Source organism: Epinephelus lanceolatus, chromosome 5 (assembly GCF_041903045.1).
Source record: "Epinephelus lanceolatus isolate andai-2023 chromosome 5, ASM4190304v1, whole genome shotgun sequence".
NCBI lineage: Eukaryota > Metazoa > Chordata > Actinopteri > Perciformes > Serranidae > Epinephelus > Epinephelus lanceolatus.
In genome coordinates this window covers 33,252,404-33,274,151 of record NC_135738.1, presented here as the reverse complement: position 1 = coordinate 33,274,151, position 21,748 = coordinate 33,252,404, and the positions used below count along the sequence as shown (strand labels likewise).

The 21,748-nt window shown below is 41.8% G+C and overlaps 1 protein-coding gene across 1 annotated transcript; it reads left to right on the top strand.

Moving 5' to 3' along the window:
• Nucleotides 1–2,725: 2,725 nt before the first annotated feature.
• wfdc1 (WAP four-disulfide core domain 1) lies at nt 2,726–20,329 on the top strand. Its single transcript, XM_033634378.2, has 7 exons — nt 2,726–3,241; nt 15,655–15,850; nt 16,000–16,083; nt 18,107–18,247; nt 18,701–18,751; nt 18,842–18,901; nt 19,001–20,329. The coding sequence occupies exons 1-6, from the start codon at nt 3,149–3,151 to the stop codon at nt 18,898–18,900; spliced, it is 624 nt and encodes a 207-aa protein (XP_033490269.1). The 5' UTR covers nt 2,726–3,148; the 3' UTR covers nt 18,901; nt 19,001–20,329.
• Nucleotides 20,330–21,748: the final 1,419 nt, after the last annotated feature.

The following is a 21,748-nucleotide window of genomic DNA, read 5'->3' as shown; positions in this document are numbered from 1 at the left end:
CATGTGTGGTTTGGCTGTGGGAATTTAGTTATGTGTATCCTTTTGTGTACATGGACTTACAGTGTGTGTGTGTGTGTGCATGTGTAGGCTGGAATGTGTCGATGTTTCCCGCCTTATCCTGTTCATGAATGCAGTTGTTTGGTTTATTTAATATTCATGTATACATTCCAGATTTAGAAAGGAGGCAGGATATGGATGATGGATCTGAGAACATGTCCTGGAATATTAGCAAGCTGTCTACTACTAGACACTGTGCAGCTGCGGTTTTTCCCCATTAATTGCGGATGAACTGCAGACAGCTCAGGGCGTGGTACAGTTTTACAAAATCATGACAAGATAATAAAACACAGAGCTGAATATTGTTTTTATTATAGTTAATTGCATTTCACTCCACCAAACCAGGCCCATTGAAAATCTAACACACATCTTTGCCTCTGTAGCAGATATTCTTGGTTCAAGTTGATTTTTCATTTTGTTTTCTCATGACACATCATACTGTATGTTCTCAGCCTCAGTCTTTAACATGATATCACACAGAGCCATCAAGTAGACTTTTAAAACATTTTTACAGGGTTCCCACAGAGCAAAGCAAACATTAAGGGACGCTTTTGAGCCAACTTCTGCCGCTAATTTTATCTCAATTAGCTAGCTAGTTACAATTTACAATATCTGCTGGATGCAGTTGTTTCAGCCGACAAAATTTATGGTTTGTGGTTAGAAATGAGAGCCCTGCTCTTGTCTTCCACCTCTGTCAAAGGGACTAAGAATTTTGAGTAGTAAATCTGCCACTTTTATAGTAAACTGCATTATATTCTGTGTAAGAACAGAGGCTTGAGAGATGTAGCACGAGTAACTAAGGAGGGATGAAGCCAAGTAAACATTTTCAAAGCATTTTAAAGGACCAGTGCATCAGATTTAGGGGGATCTCTTGAATATAATATTCATAATTAAGATTTCATTAGTGTATAATCACCTGTAACTAAGAATTGGTGTGTTTTTGTTAGGTTGAAATTATGGCAGGCCCCTCTTCTGCAAAGTCCCCCATGATGCACTGCCATGTTTTACTGTAGCCCAAGAATGGACAAACCTCTAGTGAGGGCCTTTCGTATTTTTGACTTACGTAAAGGCTACTGTTGGTTCTCTACACGCAGGGTGAGTATAGGAGGGGGAATTCAGTTGGTTGCAATCTGCAATCTTACCACTAGATGTCACTATATCCTTTACACTGCACCTTTAATTTGTACCATCGGGGTGATTGTGGCCTAGGAAGTAGAGTAGTCGCATACAAATTGGAAGGTCGCTGGTACGATCCCTGGCCCCTGCGCATGTCAAAGTGTCCTCAGGCAAGAAACTGCACCCCAAATTGCGTGTGAGTGTAAAGGTGCACCTTGCATGGTAGTCTAGGCCAACAGTGTATGAATGGATGAATGGTGCCTGTGTTGTAAAGCGCTTTGAGTTGTCACCAAGGCTGGAAAAGTGCAATATAAATCAAATCAGATCAAATCAAATCAGATCAAACTTAATTTATATAGCACTTTTCATACATTAAAAATGCAACACAAAGTGCTTCACAAAATAAAAACATACACCAAAAAATACTACAAATATTGAAAACCCACCCCTCCCACCCCTACATATAAACACCCACACACCCAAACACACACACACACACACACACACACACACACACAGAGTCAGTATAGTAACATGGCAGGGCACTGAATGCAGTTCATTTACCATTTACTTTAATGCACATCTTTAAACACGGAGACGATACTACCAAACCTTCAGTAGTGGGCAGGCTCATCTTTCTGTCCCTCTCACATATTCATTCATGCAGTCTCTTCCACTATCCCTATACCCCCCCCCCCCACCCCCCACCCCTTTCTGTTCTCTCTTTTTTTTCTCTTCATTCTAACTCTTTACTCTGTCTTTTGTGTAAGTGAAGCCGGGGCCTCCCAGTGACATGAGCCCTGCTCCTGTAAAACTAATAATGACTGAGATTTGTGCAGGCTTAGCATTCTTTCTCCCTTTCAGCGCAAGACACTGAGAATGGAGTGAAGGGAGGGGACAGGAAGGGGAGAAAGGTCTAGTGGTAAGGTGGGCGGGTGAGAGGGTGGAGGGGGTGTCCTAGTTTGAGAGGGTACAACTTGGGAAGTTGTGAAAAAGGAAGACGGAGAGGCCCCCTTTCCCTGAAACACACCACGTGCTTTCATTTTTTTATGGGTCATTGCCACTGAAATCACACTTCATCCTCTCTAAACATATCATACAGACACAGGAGTGTACACACATGAACACACACACACACACATTCACAGACATTCAGTAATGTTCAAGTATGTGCTTCCACGCTCGTACAAATCCTGCATACCCTGTGTCTATGAAAAATCAGGAATGTAAACATGGATATTGAACAGTTAATAGTTACATTTCATGCTTGAACTCTAAGCTAGCAGTCAGCAAGTATTTCTAAACCCCACACTTAGCAAAACCATTTATTTCCCCTCCTACAATACCGCATGCAAGCAAAACATGTGAAGCAAAGCCACAGAATATAAAATATGACCCGACCGCACTTTGACACAACTCTGTCAAACTCACATAAAGATCACCAGATGTGCAGTGAGATGCAACAAGGGGGCAAGGGGGAGGTCTCACACACACTGCCCTATCTAATGCTCTCCCCTCCCTTCTCCCCCACCCCTTCTCCCCTCCTCTCTCCCAGAGACATGTGCGCACGCTGTGCCAGCAGACAGTTTCAGCTCTCAACAACTGATGCACAGACAGCTGCTGTTTCTCCCTTCCCCTGCTCCCCAAACTATTCTCCTTCTTCCGTTTCTTCCCTACACTGCCTCCATTCATCCCCCCTGTACTTTTCCCTTCCTTCCCTCTACTCTGTCATTCTGCCCTGCACTTTTCCTCAGGCGGATATAAAGGCAGGTCCCGTTGGAGGGAGAGGGCTTGTGTAATCTCTGGCTGCACATGAGCACCGGGGAGTTTTTGCTTCAGCTGGAAAGGCACCACGAACACGTAAAGGACAAACTTTGGAATAAGGAGAGGAAGAAGGATTACCCCTGAGAAAGGAAGGGAGGAGAAGGGAGGGAGTCGCAGAAAGAGTTTGGAGTTGGGGAGCAGGACACAGACCATGCCGGGATCTGTGGTGCTGCTGCTGTCCCTGTTGGTCCTGTCCACAGGAAGTGATGCCAGGAGAATCAGGAAAAGAGGACTCAACCATAAGGTGGGGCTGCTAACCTCACCTTTGACTTTTGTATACGTGCACATATGAGTTTGTGGCTTTCGTCTCTATCTATTTTTTATGGGTGTTTCAGAATATCCTCCAAAGTGGAAGTAGGTGAAAGCTCACAGCGGTACAGTACAATACCAGCTCTGTTGCAGAGAGCTGGTTTCACACAGTGAGAGCAGTTTTGTGGCTGAGGTGAGAGGTGGTCAGCTTGACCTGGTATGAGAGCTTTAATTCAGTAGTGAAAAGAAACGGTGGTGTAAGTACATTTAACCAAGTACTGTGATGAAAAAATAGTTCAACATTTAGGGAAATATGCTCACTGGTACTTCTTGCCAAGAGTTAGATGAAAAGATCAGTATCACTCTCATGTCTGTCTGGTAAAGATAAAACTACTGCCAACAGCTGACTATTTGAGCTTGGCATTAAGACTGGAAGCAACAGATAGCTTGGCTCTATCACCTTTCAACGCCTCTAAAGCTCAATAATTAACAGGTTATATCATGTTTGTTTAATCTGTGCAAAAGCTGTGTGTAAAAATGACTTGTTGTGGTCTTACTCAAGGTTATGTGATGGACTATTTCTTTGCTGGGAGAAGTGACATCCATTTTTGGGTAGATTAAACAAACAACTTAAAATATACATGTGGTTTTTCCACCTTGGTTTTTGTATAGATTTAAAATACAGGCTTGCTATTTCCCTCTGTAAAGCTAACTGGCTTTTAACTGGATTTTGGAAAACTTGAACTTTACTGAAGTACATCCACTTTTTGCTACTTTTTAACTTGTACCGAAGGGATAGGGACATACTTTTATTCCACTACATGTATTTGACAGCTATGATTTTTAGTTGGATTACAGGTTAAGAACTTACAAGCAAAATACATAATCATATTTTAAAGGAGCTCTATACAATATTCAGAGCAAATCTATGATAATTCAGAGGTTGTCTGCACATGGCTCACAACAGGCAAGTGGCTGAGCCGGAGGCTAGCAGCTGGTGGTGTTAACAGCTAATGGTGCTAGCAGCTAATGGTGCTAACAGCACGAACAGTGCTAATAACAGCACCCTCCCAAAATCAGCAATAATCACTTTATGAGCACAGTGCAGAGCAGCAGTGATGAGCTAGCCAGTGGGATACACACACAGGGACTTACAAGTGCATTTCCACTTACAAGGACAATTCCAGTCACAACATAAAAACACTGATCTCACATTAATGCATTCCTAATAACTATGTAGCACTCTGGAAAGGATATTCTACTGAGTAGCCTACTTTTGATACAGATAATACATTTACACAGGTAATGCTTTTCTATGTTTTGTACAATTTGAATGCAGGAGTTTTACTTGCGGTGGAGCAACTACATTGTGAAATTGCTTTGAGTAGACGATCTTAAAAATATCTCTACCACTGGAAAGAAACAGTTTGGGAGCTGACACTCTTTGATTTTGAAGCATGAAAGTTTTTCTGTTTTGATGAGGAGCACAAAGTGGAGTGTGCAACAGGTTGGAATAAGTCGCTGATTTTCAAGTTTCCATATGAGTAATTGAAGGGCACACAGGATGTACAACTTTTGTCTCTGTTTGCGTGTGTGTGTGTGTGTGTGTGTGTGTTTGTAGTGGATTATCAGGGCAGGAACTGAACTTGCAGACCGGGCCCCTGCTTGTTAACTCAGCTCAGTGTAGCTGATTGATCATCTCTAACAAGGGCTCACTGTAGCGTGCTGCCTTCTCTTTCTTTTTCCCTCTCGTGCTTCAGTGTTCTCACTTTCTAACTGGTTTATGCCCTCATTGGCCTTTTTTCTCTCATTCTCTGCCTTTATCTCTCTTTCTCTCTCTCGTATGAATCAGTTCACACACTCTGCCCTGCTTTCTCCTTCCCCTCGCCCATGTGCCTCTCCCAGCACACCACCCCTCGTTTTTCCCTCTTTCAAACCTCTTTCTCTCGTCTCCTCCTGCTCTCAGGATGGGCCAAAAGCACCGTCTTGCTGGACTCTGCTTCAAAGCTGCTGTAATTGGAACATGCTGAGACGGCTGTGCAGATGGAGTTTGTCTCTTTCCCTCTGAACCTTTTCATCTCTGCATCTTTCAATCTTTCATTTTTTTAATCACATCCCCACACACATATACACACACACCCCTTTGCCTTGTTCATAACACTGGGGCTATGCAGAAAGACAAATTATAGTTACTGAGTATTTCACGTAGGCACTGTGCTATGGAATACTGTGTGCTCTATACCTGTTTTGCATTCATCTGAATACACTAAATTTTACCAGATGTGTTTTTCTAAACTCACACTATGATCACCTGACTGTTTTATTTTATGTATTATTTTTAAAGAAGATGAGTAATCACATTACTCAATGTAGATTGGAAATGTATTATCAGAATGTAAGCAGCCATTTTGTACATGCATTATGACTATACACTTTACAATTAAAGGGACAGTTCACCCCAAAATCAAAAATGAATATTTTTCCTCGTACCTGGAGTGCTAATTTATCAGTCTAGTTTGTTTTGGTGTGAGTTGCCAAGATTTGGAGATACCTGCTGTATCCATCTGCTTTCTCTCCAGTATAATAGAACTGGATGGCACTCGGCTTGCGATGCTCAAAATGCAAAATGCTAAACAAAAAAAAAAAAAAACAAACTGAAAAACTCAACAGCAATGTCTCTTTCCAGGAAATCATGACCTGGTTACTCAAGATAATCCACAGACCTTGTTGTGAGCAGTTTAATGTAGGAACTATTTTCTTTCTATTGAATCCACCAACTGTACCACCGTAAGAGGGAAGCGTGCATCTACTGCTAGCTCACCTAGCACCAGTGAGCTAGCTAACATCGCAGCTTAACTGAGGAGGACACCATTAATGTTTACATCTCTGGCTGTCACAAGCACAAGCTTCTCATCCATTAGTAGATGCGCACTTCCTTCTGCGCAGTGATACAGTTAGCTGGTGTAGTTCGATAGAAAGAAAATAGTTCCTATATAAAACTGCTCACAAAAAAGGTCTGTGGATTATCTGAGTGCGAGCGCTGTGTTCACACCTGCCCAAACGAACTTAGGGAGCACACGAACTTGAGTGCGATTGAATCGATCCAAACAAGGCAGGTGTGAAAGCAGCCTACAAATGACACTGTCCTGAGCACAGGCCTCTCATCCATGAGTAGATGCACATTTCATTCTGCCCAATGATATATTTGGTGGGTGTAGTTCAGTAGAAAGAAAAGGTCTGTCGATTATCTTGAGAAACCGGGTCATGATGTATTGAAAGAGACATTGCTGTTGAGTTTTTCAAATGGCTTGGCACCACAAGCCAAGTACTATCTAGTTCCAGTATATTGGAGAGAAGGCAGGCACCTCTGTGGCCGATATCTCCAACACTCAACAACTCACACCAGAACAATTAAGATTGATAAATAGCACTACAGGTGAGAGGAACAAGATGAATTTTTGATTTTGTGGGGAACAGACCCTTTAATGCCAAATGTGTTCTCAGGTATGTTTTCTCTGCCTCTTTATCTTACAGTCTTTGCAGGCTTGGACTTAACTTCCTTTATCTGTCTTGTCTGTAAAGCTCCGACAAGAAAAGTATCTGTTTGACCTCTGGGTCAGCTGGTGTTTGGGTCAGAGTCATGTTCTCCATCCTTTCTCATCTAAACCTCTCCCTGCCACAAGGTTCAAAGGTCACCAGTGGCGCTTTCCTAATTTCCTCTTTGTGTTAAACAGAAGGAATGCCTGCTTAATAAAATATGGCATGATAAGGGTTAGAAGTAAGATAAAGTCATGAGAGGGTAACTTAATATCATAGGAAATGCATTTGATGGGTTGTTGGAAAAACAGGTGGAATGGCGTGGGAAGCAGAACTCGTGCACACACACACAGACCCTGACACACACACACAGACCAGATTATTTAGTCTCATACAGCCATAACACAGTCTGGCTCAGACACCTGCCCGAGCATGTCGGTAAGCATGCACAGTGTCAGAGGCTACCACCATAAATCTTAACAGTTTCATTTATTTGATGTGATGAGGACCTTTGTGACAGAACCTGGTATTAACACAGGGGCCCTGCAGATGCTCAAAAACACGTGTACTTCCTGTACCGGGGTTGGCTTGGCTGTTTGACTTGGCCTGGGGCCGCAGCTTAAAACAAAACAGATCCATACACTGCTAGTTCACTGATGGAAATTTGTAGCTTTCAAGGAAGTTATATTTCGTACAGATAAGATTAGCTTACACCATGTAATAACCCCTAGTGCTTTTGAATACACAAAAGACGATCTATTCAAATCAAATAAGCTTGTGTTGATAGCCTGGGTGTCCACAGTCTCTCTGTGATGCCATCTTATCTCTCTTTAATGGCATCGTTTACACATTATTCTAATTTAGAAAGGTGTTGGGCATACTGCATACTAACTAAAGCATAGCTTCATAGCAAACATCAAAGCAGGGAGCAGGAGACAGTTAATAGCTTCCTCCCACAGGCCATCAGGCTGCTGAACAGTCGACCAATCTCACTCTGCCTACAGCTGCTTATATGAGACTCAATTTGCATGTTTTAACTTTGGACATCTGTACTGGAGACTTTTTGTTTACAGCTTCATAGAGCCACTTCATATTACTCTTACTGTTTTATTCTTTTTACTATCTTAGTTTGCACTATTTTAACTTGTACTCCATACATCTTATTTATTGGGGCTCAGGGACTGTTGTGTTGTATAAATGTTTGTGTTCTTCTATATCGTGTTATTTATGTTGCACCGTGAGAAACTCTCTTTCATTCTGCCTTGCACAGAAATATATGATTAAAATCCCAATAAACTTGATATGATTTGTATGTTAGTCTTAAATAAGTAAGTAAAATTTTACAAAGAAGACAGTCCACAAACTGGAAATGTGCAAGTTAAACATGACAAAAATGCATTTCACAAAAACTGGCTGAGGAGATAAAGTGGGTCGTCCACTAATCGGAAGATCCGTGGTTTAATCCCCATTCCCTCTAGTCTGCATGTCAAAGCAAGATCATCAGAATGTCTAAGCTGAGTGGCAGGTGGAACCTTGTATGGTTGTCTTGGCCACCAGTGTGTGAATGGGTGAATGTGACCCTGTAGTATAAAAGCGCTTTGAGTAGTCAGGAGACTAGAAAGGTGCTGTACAAGTGCAAGTCCATGTATGAGATGTGTCTTAGCTCACAGATGCAGATGGAGATGAGATGGAGGAGGGTGGGAGTGCTTCGGCAGAAACACAAGCAGACGCAGCAGTTGAAATGAACGAAGAAACGAACGAAATGAAAGAAAACCCCGTGTGCACAGTGCCGTTTATAATTGTCCGTCAGAAAAATGCGGCCCTTGCTCTTGTGTGCTCACCTGTGTCTGTGTGTGTGTGTGTGTGTGTGTGTGTGTGTGTGTGTGTGTGTGTGTGTGCACATCGGAACCGAACTCCGCTGTGCATGGTACAGAGAGCAGAGGAGGATTGTAAAGGTGCGACCATGTAGAGACAGAAATGACATGCCGTCGTGTAAACAATATAAGTCATCACATTATAAGGTGAAACATTTCACCGTAAAACACAATAAATTGTATATTGTTACGGTATTATATGAAGCGTCTGTCGCACAAAATTATATAATTTTAGTTTCTGAAGAGATCAGACAGAGCCCTCTCCTCCTCTGTTATATGCTTTTAGTTTTGCAAGTTTCACAAGTGTGTGAATTGACCTGGATATGAAGCGTACATATAGCACCAAATAATATAGGCTAACGGTAGTTTCTAAACAGCTAAGATGAGAAAACTAAAAATAAATCAGCAATCACATTGCAATGGTGATGCTCTAATGATATTGTGCAGCCTTAAATTTAATTGAATTTTATGGTTCATCATAGAAAAATAACCAGTTTTCAGATTGGATTTATGACCCCTGGACCATTTTTGCACTGCATAGGGGTGACCCCCATCAAGTTGTTGGAAGTAACTAAGTAACTTCTACTTTAAGTACATTTTAAACAAACTACTTTTTACTTTTACTTGAGTAGATTTTTAGATGGGTAGCTTTACTTGTACTTAAGTAGAATTTCATCAAAGGTACTTTTACTTGAGTAGAATTTTTCAGTACTTTTTCCACCTCTGGTAATTTGTTGCTAGTGCAACATGGAAACAAGGCCCAGTTCGGCAGTGTTACATATAGACTGTAAATACAGACAGTGTCATATCACACAATAACTACTATTTCACACAGTTCCTATGTAGACAAAGAAAGCTGCATAATCAGGAGAATTGCATCTACATTTTGGTATAATCTGACTATTCTGTGCTAACTTGAATATGTACATTTTGGGAGACCGGCTCTCTGTAAAGACGGGAGTTATCATAGATTAGTATTGGGGTCATCCAGTTTACCAGTAGTTCCATGAACTGGTGTGTGCAGCTGTAAGCAGGACTAATCCCAGTCAGATGATGCGAGCCTGCTGGTCAGAAGCACATTACTGGACTGGAGCAGATTTCCGCTCACACAAACCAGAATTACAAACTCATTTCCAACTGCTGGTTTACTTTTTTCACCTGGAGCCTCTCATGTTAAAGACATTCCTTTTATATGGCATCAGAGAGACTTTTTATTATCATTAATGACAGAGAGAAAAGTGAGTCTGAGTCTGTGAGACCACAGTCATGTTTGCATTCATAACTCTGCATACCAAAGTACAGATACAGCTATATGCAGCTGTGCTACATGGGGAATAGCGGAGAGTAACACAATTGATGAGTTTTGGGGACTTCTATCATGGCCATCCCTGCTACCTCAGGCTATGACTGACAGGTAGCAGATACTATACCAGACTGTGTTCCCAACACTATTAGCTGAATTCACAGTTGCTTTACCCCCATCCTGTCGTGTAAACCAAGCCTCACACGGGTTCAGTCTGTTCGTCTGGACTTCAAGGTTACACATCACCACTCTGCCATTATGTTCACAGTTCAAGGTCTGCTTGTCACAGCTGTGCATCTACCTGTTTGTCTGTCATCATGTCTTTCAATCAGTCATTGAAACTCATTTCCCACTGATTTACAGGCTGTCTGTTTGCCTCACAGTTTCGCTCGCTGTGTCTCTGTCTATCTGCACGTCTGTCGATTGTTATGTCAAACTGACTGCTCTTATTGAGACAGGAAATGAGTCCTGACAATCCAAAAGCTAACCAGATGTGTGCTGTGGGCTACTTCATTAAGTAGACATGGGAGATCTGGCACATTTGAGTTGACACTTATAGGAAAGAACAGAGCTTTTCACAAACTGTGTGCACAACCTTGACCCTGCAGTACTGTATGTTTATATATCTGAGACTGGGTGTGTGTCTGTATGCCTGTGCATACATGCATGCATCCTTGTGCAAAGGAAGCAGAAAATCACAGTATCTGTCTGAGATCTCTGCGTGGAACCATGAACAGTCTGATCTTGGTACAGTTATGGAGCCAGACAGGGTCTCCAGTGGCTTTCCACAACAAACTCCCCCTAAACCACAGAGAAAGAGCACTAAAAAAGTAACAGGCAAAGACAGACTGAACGAGAGCAGTTTGAGATCATTCCTTACAGCCACCATCATGCCACTGCTTTTCAACACCAAAGAGATCAAGGCGAACGAAAAAAACAAAAAACAAAGGAAGAGAGATAGTGAGAGTATTTCAGACAGAGCAGGGGGAAACATGCCCACAGATAGACATGAACATCCCACACGGGCCCGCTGGCAGTGTCTCTACAGGAGAGCCGCACAGCAGACAGGAGTGTAAATAAACATTGTGGAACATCAGAGAGATGTGCGCAGGATTGTGTGATAGAGCTCAGGATGTAGAGCATGGCGGCCCTTCTGGCACACAAAGATATGAAGGCTGCCAAAGAAGACAAAAGAGGAGCCCTGAGAGAGCGAAGCAGTTACAGTAAGAGCTGAATGACACGCAGGCAAAAGTACAGTAAAAGAGAAAAAGTCTAAGACTCAAGGATCAAAACACATATTAAAAGATTAATGGCTTTTGCAGTGTACAGTATTCCTGTGTACAAGAAAATTCACACTTTACACACACAAGCACACGCCGTCACATAAACAGGAAGGACACATGGACCTTTTGTAGGAGACGTTTGCAGGAGACTCGAGGAGCAGATCAGATATGAGACAAGAGGAGTAAGGGCAGTAGTCATTATGTCATTATCCAATCACAGCTGATTTTGTAGTCCTCATTCATACATCTAATTGTACCAGGAGATGTTAAGCACTGTGGCTCCACTTACCTCCTGAGAGACATGAATGAAGAGTCTGAGTCTGAGTGAGTGGGGGCACGCACAAGAAGAAGTAACTGTAAAAAGACTGGAGTGATTAGATTTCATTTTTCAGTAGCACAAAGGAAAACATATCAGACATATAAGTGTTTAATTTTGTCTTAAAGGGAAGCTCAAAACAATTTTATGTACATTTTAGGCATACGTCTGTTTACAGGTCTTTTTGGGCATCATTTTCAACATTATAAACACACCAGAAAACAGGGTTAGTAACCAACAGAAAGCAGCATGTAGGCCAGGTGGTTACTTGGCTGTTGCTTTTTCAGTCTCTTTATTAACTAACCTGGAACGATGTTCAAGTGCTGCTTTGACAGAGACGGATGAACTCTATCACTGAGATGACAAAGAGTTGCAGAAGATGTTACAGATGGTAGCACCAGAAAAGGGGCAAAAACTTTGCATGTCCACCAGGATGTCATTTTTCCATCACTGCCAATCAGAGGTGGAGTCAGTAAATACCCGTGACTACTGCATGGTCATTTGTCCTGGGAATGACTGTCGATTGTAACCTTTGCCATGACAGACAAAAGCCAGATGTTAGTCAGTGCTAATGACTTTTTTGTACAGTGGGAAAGGGCTTAGGCCTTTTTAGCCTCCAAAATTTCTGGGGGTGTGGAGTTAGACCCTCAGGCATCAATAACCTGCTCCTCGTCTCTGCACGAGGATAGCCGCTTGAGGCTAAATCAAATGCTACTGTCAGCAGTCAAGTTGCACTGAGAGTACTGTAGGGACCAGGTTTTGAAAGATAGACTATTGCATGCAAAAAAGATGATATCTCTGGCTCTGTTGAATTGACTGTCCATCGTGAGTCTGACAATTTTAAGGGAGGGACATGCTAACTCAGTGGAATACTCTTTTAAGACAAACCAGCTTTACAAGCACTTCACTCTTTGGGCACTTGGAGGCAGCGCAGAAAGTTGTAAGCGCAACACTGACATATCGTCATCTTTTAAAATTATATAGCAGACTTGTTAACAATCAGTGGCTTATTTACCAGGCCCTGAGGAACACTGCTCAGCCTTACCTCCAATTTTCCCAGTACCCACTCACTGCCACTGGGAAAATTGAAGGCCAGTGCAGCAATAAAAAGTCACAGCAGCCCAAAAGGCATTTTCTACATTGACCACCACTGTAAAAAAAAAAAGACATCTGTAAAGAGACATCTCAAACTGCAAACAAGGTAAATTGTGACTCTTTCTCTTATAAAATTTTGATACATAGGGATGCAACTTATGCTCTTTCCTTGAGCTGACAAAAGTACTTCAAAAATCTGTGACATCATCACAATGTAAAGTCTATGAGCCAAGCAGGAACTCGAGGGCCAGGCCAGCAGAAGAAACACCAGAAACTGTTTTGGCATATACGCCAGGGAAGCCAATCCTGATACCTAGTTATTATCATACATCTATGTTATTTGCCGGACTTACACTATAGCATATCACCACTCAGTACCATATTGCAGATACTGTATACACACACACACACACACACACACACACACACAGAGACACACACACACACAGAGAAAGAGAGCCTCTGACATTCCAGTTGTTCCTTTTATTTGGCACCAGAGAGATTTTCCACATATCTCAAACAACAGAACCGGAATTCATAGCAAATCCTGTCTGAGAATGTGAAGCATCTGGCATGTTTGTTTCCTTCACTCTGCAAACAAAGTACAGATATAGTCATTATAGAACTGATGAATTCATTTAAAATTGCTAAATTCTTTAATCATTTGGAGTTGTGTTTCATGCCATCTAATGACTGTAAATCCATTTTCACTCTCATTTTAGCTCTGTTTTGGTCCCCACCAGCTCCTGGAAAAATATATGGATCTTAAGGAGTTAAATATTCCACCATGCTCGCTAGCTTGTTGCTAACTTTGTCACAGCCCCAGAGCTTATTTGCTGAAAATAGCTGGCTGTCTGGAAATGATGATGAGGAGAGCAGTGAGACGTTTAAAACCAAAACAATGAGCTGAAAGATGCTGAAAATCTCTGTAAAACTGAGGGGAACTGTAGTGTCAAGTGAAGTGACTATAAGTGGCACCTTTTACATTACACACAGTCATTTGATCCATTGGTAATATAAATATATTGATTACAGAATCTTTAAATGGGAAAAATCCAATCAATCTGAACAAGACTTTAGTACCAACTTTCTAAAATAATACCATTTTCGAAATTCATAGCTACAGACCCTTTTCAGCTAGTGACCAAAAATTATTGAAATTTGACCTAGCCCTGCAAGCAATGTACAAACAAAACTTTAACTATTTATAGTAACATGAAGAACCAAAGTAACTTTTACACGGTCCAACTATAAGCGCCACACATTGCCCCATCCATCCCTCCATGGTGTGAATCTCCCGTCCCACCTCCCAAAGGGCCATCTACCCGCTAAGCTCTAAGCTGCCAGAACGAATTAATGTGTGTTTAAAGTGAACACACATACAGTGTGTGTGATACCACCATCAGCGCCAAACATTTGCTTTCGTTTTTCCGGTTGGTTTGTAAGAGCGTTCAGCAAGCCTGCCAAATAAACAGCACAGTTTTAATGACCGTGTGCAACCCACAAGCTGATTATCTAATTACTAATCTAGTGAGGAGAAAAACACCCATCTCCCTCTCTGTCTCTCTGTCTCTCCGGGACATCCTCCCAAATGAATGGCTAAGACAGGAAAGTCTCAGAATCACCCACGTGACTGAAAAGATATAAATTCAGAAGAATCTTAAGCTCTCTGGTTGTTTTCCATCACACAGCATGTGTTCCTCTGACTAACAACTCTGCAGAAATAAAACTGGAGGCAGAGCCATAATGATGGTATAACAAAGGATGAGATAACCAGCTACATAACTTCCATGTGCAGGAGAAGCTCAGAGAGTTCAAAGGTAACCACAAACCACCCCACCAAGTGCCTATAATAAAATATATCCTTACATTGTTCCTGCTATATTCCTGTGGTTGTTATAAAAGTGATGTCAGAACAGTCAGTAAACAGCGTTTACGGCAACAGCCTTGCTTATAGCTGTGTGGAGCAGTAAGAATAAAGGAGTGGAGTGATGTGGAAACCTGATCACACTGTAGCTTGTCATACAAAAGCAAATACAGTGTATGAGAAAGTATGAGAGTTAATGTTTAGTCGAAGGCAGCTGTGCTTCTTGGGATTTGTTGTAATATTCCCCATGTGTACATAACACAGAACAATGAATAGCTGTTTATACTGCGGCACAAATCTTGACATTTGATACCAGCAGTGTGAAAGCGTGTAAACCCATACATACCCTCACCAATGAGCAGGATTCAGTAAAGAGCTGCAACTTGGTAAAAGCTATTAAACCACAGAAAACATGGGTCTGATACAAATCTCATTATGCATAGCATGCAAGAGCAGATCCTCTCAGCAACAGTGTGAGAGTGTTGCTGTTTGTGTACACATGAATACGTGCACGTAGGCCTACCCTTAATGTTGTCAGAGTGTGTGAAGTGTGTCTTTGCTTGGCTCAAGGTCCTGTGGCCTACTTTCTCCCTCTTAGAATCACCAGGGAAGTGTTTGTTCCCACAGTGAATCACCTTCGCAATCCAGGTCAAGACGTTAGCAGGCAGGCATGCATACTAAGGCCAGAGATTTTAGTGTCTCTGCTGTAGCTCTGATGTGCTGAGTGAGAATCATTGCTGCCCTCTGGTGGTGATAAAGTGTAATCAATGTGCAGTTCTACAGCCATACTGTGTTAACACCCAGTGAAAGTGGATGGAAAGTTGTTGTGTTTTTTCAGTTTGGAACCAAATAAGTAATTTAATTTCTTATCAAGTGGCATTCACAAACAACAGTCGTGATGCTTAGTAAGACACTAACATCTTCTGTTGTTACCTTCCAAAATGACCCCATATCTACATGACATCACCAAGTGAGGAAGTACAATCCTATCTATGTACAGAATTTGATTTTGTTGTTGTTTTGTTGTTAAAGTGTTTGCTTAATTTTTCAGTTAATCTTAACGTCTACCAGAACAACCACATCTACATTCTCCTGAATTTACTGGACATTTGTCTCTTTTCTCTGTCCCACAGGACTATGAGTACCCTAACCACCCCCAGTCCACACAGCACCAGAAGAATGACCGGTGTCCACCGCCACCCCAGATGCTGCCAGAAAGAGCCTGTGAGGTGCCGGGCTGCCGCTCAGACTCAGAGTGTGAGCGCCATAAACGCTGCTGCTACAATGGATGCATCTACGCCTGCCTGGAGTCTGTCCAGCCTCCACCAGGTCAGCAGAGCCAACAGACAGATGGTTGCACACACACTCACAGAGTCATGTTTTGGGCTTAAACTACTTAGAAATTAGTCAGTTTTTTGTTTCCCTCTACAAAGTGATGTTAGTGTTTTGATGGCTGTGGCTCTGTGTTTTCTGAACAGTGTTGGACTGGCTGGTGCAGCCCAAGCCTCGGTGGTTGGGGGGCAATGGCTGGCTATTAGATGGCCCTGAGGAGGTCCTGCAGGGTGAGTGCAAACACCTGACCAGTCACTGAGGTCAGACAAAACACATTTTTGTTTGATTTCACCAAAGTTCTACCCTCCTGTTCTGTGTGTTCTGGTGATGTGTATTTCTGGATTATTTAATAGGGGTACACCGATACAGGCCAAACATCAGTATCGGCCAATATTTGATGACATTCACCAACTGCAGTGACCAATGGTTTTCTGTTGGGGTCCACTGAATTTTGCACAGAATAAAAAGCAGGGCGTGAGAATAACAGAGTCCCATCCCTTCCCTGGGACGCCATCCGAATGAAATGACACAGTAAAACAAAAACAAAAAGGTGTTGATATTGGCCGATATCGGACCGTTGTGATGATGAGGGAGTGGACCGACGGAGCTGTCCGTTTACTGGTCAATCTACGTCCTAAGAGGTAGGGTAAGGAGCTCAGACATCCAGAGGGAGCTCGGAGTAGAGCCACTGCTCCTCCTTTGCGTCGAAAAGGGTCAGTTGAAGTGGTTCGGGCATCTGATCAGGATGCCTCCTGGTTGCCTTCTGTTAGAGGTGTTTCGGGCACCTCCCACTGGTAGGAGGCCCCTGTGTAGATCCAGAACGCTCTTTAAGGATTACATATCTCATCTGCTGGAAATGCCCTGGGGTCCCGCAGAAGAAGCTGGAAACCGTTGCTGGGGAGAGGGATGTTTAGGGTGCTTTGCTTGGCCTGCTGCTCCCGCGACCCGGCTGGAAAATGGATGGTGTTGTGGAATAAAGAGACTCAAAACACACAGGACTGGACATTTGAGAGTTTACTTGTGAGAAAGCCAAAGAATTGGTACATCATGACAATTTATAGTGTCGGACAAACAAGCAGTAAGCTTTCCCATATACAAAAGGTGCTTCCTGTCCCTTAAGCTGCTGTTACCTGTCATTTAGATAACCGGTTCTAGGAAGCACTTGCATCCCCTCACCTACCCAAATTTGGATGTATGTCAGGTCATCTATACCATAATGGATGGATGGATATTGCCAGGAGGAGAAGAAGTTAGTGTTAGCTGTTAGCTTTTAGCCACCACTGGAACCAACAGCTTCCAGAGCTTGCACTGGGTTACATTTTGAATTGTGCAAGCTCTAAGTAAAAATGAGTATTGGGCAAATAAAATTAAAATGTTATCATAATGTGTTTAAATTTAATCTTATAAAATTTTGTTTTTGAAGAGAGACTTGAATAAATACAGGTATTTGAAGGAGAAATTTGTTGATGTTTATTCAGCAAAATAAAATAGATATAAGACAGGGAATTACTATATGTTATATATTGTAAAAGGGCTTTTGAAGTAGTTATTTTAAAAAACATCTTTTTCATGTGACAGTTATAAGGTTATTTCATAAATTTATATGATTGACATTGTGCTCATTGAAAGGTGGTGTAAAGACTTGCTGAATGACTTTAAAACATTTCAGTTATTTTTTTATAATGATTTTTCCCCTCTGGCATAAAAGGGGTAATAAATACATAACAAGAAAACATTGCTATTGGTATCAGCTATCAGCCAAATCATTATTTTCATTTGCCCTGAATTAGTGTATCCCTATTTTTTGGTCTTGTTTTAACTCTTGCAGTAGTTCAGCTATGTGATGTTTTCAGTACATAAGTCACATTTTTGAGTCCATCCTTTCAGATCAAAACAGGAAATGCAAAGAGGAAAATAAATCAATTTCTCTGCTGTCAATAGTTTTAGTAGACTCCAGTCAAAATGCATCCACAGGATCCATTACAGCCCGGCGTTATTCTTGTGTTCCCCTCGAATGGAAAAACTGCCAGTCTGCTATTCTTCAGTCAGTATAAAATGTTCGTGTAGGTTTTCTAAGGTTTGCACAATTGGCATGCTGGTATTCTGAGTGGGAAATGTAGACGCAGACATGACAGGTTGAGGGAGGACAAGAGAGCAAAACAACCAAAAAAATGTACCAACCACAAAATGACCCTGGTGAGTATTTCATGTTTGTGATTTCTTCTGATACACAGTATATTTTCTGCCCACCAGCTGAGGCCTGCAGCACAACTGAGGACGGAGACGAGCCTCTTCACTGCCCTACAGGCTACGAGTGCCACATCATCAACCCAGGAAACCCTGCCGCTGGCATCCCTAACCGGGGACAGTGCATCAAGCAACGTGGCAACTCCGGTATAGTTAGCACCTCTGGCAATTAAAATAGATTGGCCATGTGATCTCATATCTTATTTTAGTTTTGCAACTAACCTCCAGCTTGTCTGATTTAAAGGCACTTCTCTCTAAAGTTTGTGCTTCTATAAAGTGCCAAGAGACAGGGGCAGGATGCTGGGCTTTGCCAGCAGCTGGCTTGATATCTCTTGGCAGATTACAGCCTGTCAAGTGCCAAGTTCCTCCTATTAAAAAGATCTAAAAATACACAAATTTAAGCGACCTGACAACTCAGTAGATTGCCTCAACCTGTGATCAGTGGCCGAAGCTGTTGGCAGGAATACTTCTTGAATGATTTAATCCAAAGAACATAAAGTTTTTACTTTGTGAGCAAGAATTCAAAGTGCAGTGTGTATGATGTGGAGACCAGATGTCAAGCTTTTATCTTGTTTTTCATGTTGGCTATTTTATTGACAGATGGACGTGGTCTGAGGCACAAATACTTCAAGGACTACAAGGACTACTTAGGTAAGTAAGGTAATGTGGACAAGCTGAAACCCTTCACTGTTACTGATTCAGAAATAGTGCCTGACATGATGATGGCTCTGTCACTGACAGGTACCAGTTCAAACAATGCAGTGGGCTACGAAAAACATCATCACAAGCACCTGGGATGATGTACGTTTTCTGCCACCTTTGAACCGTGATGTCATTTAAAACCAAATACCTCTGCACCTTTAGACAAAACCTTATGTTTTCTGTTGTATGTGTTCCCAGATCAACCTGACCTCAGCCTCAGCTACGACCATAACACAACCTCAGACATCAGCCCGGTCCTGTTTGATCTGCTCTCATCACACCTGAACCAGGATCAGATCTGACCTTTTTTTATTACCAGACCTACAGCTGCTACCTCCTCTTTGCAAAGCCCTGTCCTCAGCCACGAAGTCCTTTGGGAGACAAGTCTGACATACCTACAGAACACAGCCAAAGAAATAAGTGCTTTTATTTTTTGTCTCTGTCTGGTGTCTGTGAAAGGACGGGGGATTGGGTGTTAATGGTGAAGCAGAGGAGAGGAGAGCAGGGTGTGCACCAAAGTTTTTTTCATTTCTTTACAACACTCTCCCTCCTACGGCTCATTCTTATTCTCACACACACTCTCTCTCTAACCTTAAGGCTGGTCAGCTGAGAAAATTGAGACCATGTGGCTGCGTTACTCATTCTGTCTCTCTCCTTCTCAGAAGGACGGTGCTCGAATTTCCTGAACCGAAATCTGGAAAGTTTTATAGACAAATTGCAAAACTTCCAGCTGCAGTGGTTCTCATCGTTGAATCATATCCAAAGGTGGTTTCAAATTCAAACTCTAATAAACAAACGAATGCCATATAAGGGTGTGAATTGTGCCAGTTTCAACAGCTGTAGATTAGTTCCAGCCAACAGATGCAGACCGTGACTTTATTGGTATGAAAAACAAAAGAAAATAAGATAACATTATTTACTGAAGAGGTTAATTTAAGAGAGATTTAAAGGGATATTCCACCTGTACAGGAGGAAACTATTAACAACTTTTAAACTTTAAAATTTTGATGCTTAAAGGACTGATTTGGGTTGGATTATCCCTTTAAAGTTAACTCTGTTTATATTATATTAGAATAATATCATTAATTTCCTGAAATAATTCAATTTAAAAAGTCATACAACAAATATCTACCGCTGCAGTATGATTGCTCAAATGTTTCATAATTTTCAATGATCATACTTTCAAAATAAAAGTCTGTTGCAGTGCTGACATGATAATAAAAAGGGCTTTTGCGCAGAGCAGATATTTAAAACTGGTCAAAACATCCGTGTTTCTCTCAAACTCAACTTGCTTCAGTCAACTGTTCGAACTGTTCGAGGTTGTCTCTGTTATCAATTCAAATGGTGCTCAGTTTCATTGCTGCCTATAATAACAGGAGAATAAGCTGGTCACATTATAAGCTGCAGGTGTTAAACAACAAGTTGTAATCATTCTCTATGTGCAGAGCTAAAGTGGTGTCTGTATGTTGCTATCTGACTGGTGCTGTAATGTTGCCATGTTTAAATAAACCACATTTGTTAAAGTCAGTCTGAGTTTTGTGATGTTGTGTGTTTTCTGCCGGTGAGCTTAAGACTCAGTTACACATTATCACAAAATAACATGTTAAAGACTTCTCTTTCTGCTGAGTAAAATGTTCTTTCTGATCTTATCCTGTTTTGTCATTATTTTTTAGTGTTACATTTAGGCGAAACAAACATAAGACGAGTACAGCGTTTAGTCTCCATTTGCCTAGAAGTAAGCACAAAGATAAATGTGAAAGAAAGACGCATTTAATCATACCTTTCCTTTTTATATCTAAAATGTCTTCCAAAAACTTAAAGGGATAGTGCTCCCAAAAATGAAAATTCAGCCATTATCTACTCACCCTCATGCCGAGGGAGGCTCAGGTGAAGTTTTAGAGTCCTCACATCACTTGCAGAGATCCAAGGGGAGAGGGGGTAGCAGCATAACTCCACCTAATGCAGGCTTATGGCGCCCCAGATTCAAACGTCCAAAAACACATAACTGAAACCACAAAGTATCTCCATACTCTTCGTCCGTAGTGATCCAAGTGTCCTGAAGCCCCGACATAAAGAATTGTTTGGAAAAACGTCACTTGAACTCTGTTTTTAGCCTCATTGTAGCCTGTAGTTCTAACTGCTTCCCTGTACACTGCACTCACGTGTGTGCACTTGCACAAGACCGTGAGACATGGGCACCACCTTCATGTGTGTTCACGTGCTTTTGCTGGTCTCACGCGCAAGTGCACACACGTCAGCACGGTGTACAGAGAGGCAGTTAGAGCTACAGGCTACAATGAGGCTAAAAACAGAGTTCAAATGACGTTTTTCCAAACAACTTTTTATGTCGGGGCTTCAGGACACTTGGATCACTACGGACGAGCAGTATGGAGATACTTTGTGGTTTAAATTATGTGTTTTTGGACGTTTTAATCTGGGGCACCGTCGTGCTGCTACCCACTCTCCCCTGGGATCTCCGCAAGTGATGTGATGTCACCAGAGTCTCCCTCGGCATGAGGGTGAGTAGATAATGGCTGAATTTTCATTTTTGGGTGCATTATCCCTTTAATATGTGGGTGCAGTAGTATTAAGCTATTATCAGTAACATGAAATGGTAGTAAAGTAAATGTCTTCTCCCAGGATAAGGGTGCTTAAGACAGAATTTATATGATACATTTATGTGTACATAATCCTTAATCATAAATGCATTATCCAATTATTATCAGACATGCACATTTTGGGCAACTAAATGAGTTATTTTCATTCCTCTCATCAGCGAAAATGAAACATAGATTTTGTCTTAGTTATCATTATAAAGATCCATTTTTCAAATTCCCACTGCCTTCAGTTGAAGTAAAAATGTGAAAGGCCCTTTCTAGAGCCAGTGTTTGTTTTGTCCATTCTGGGCTGCTGTAGAAACATAGCGACAAAGCACAACAGGTCAGA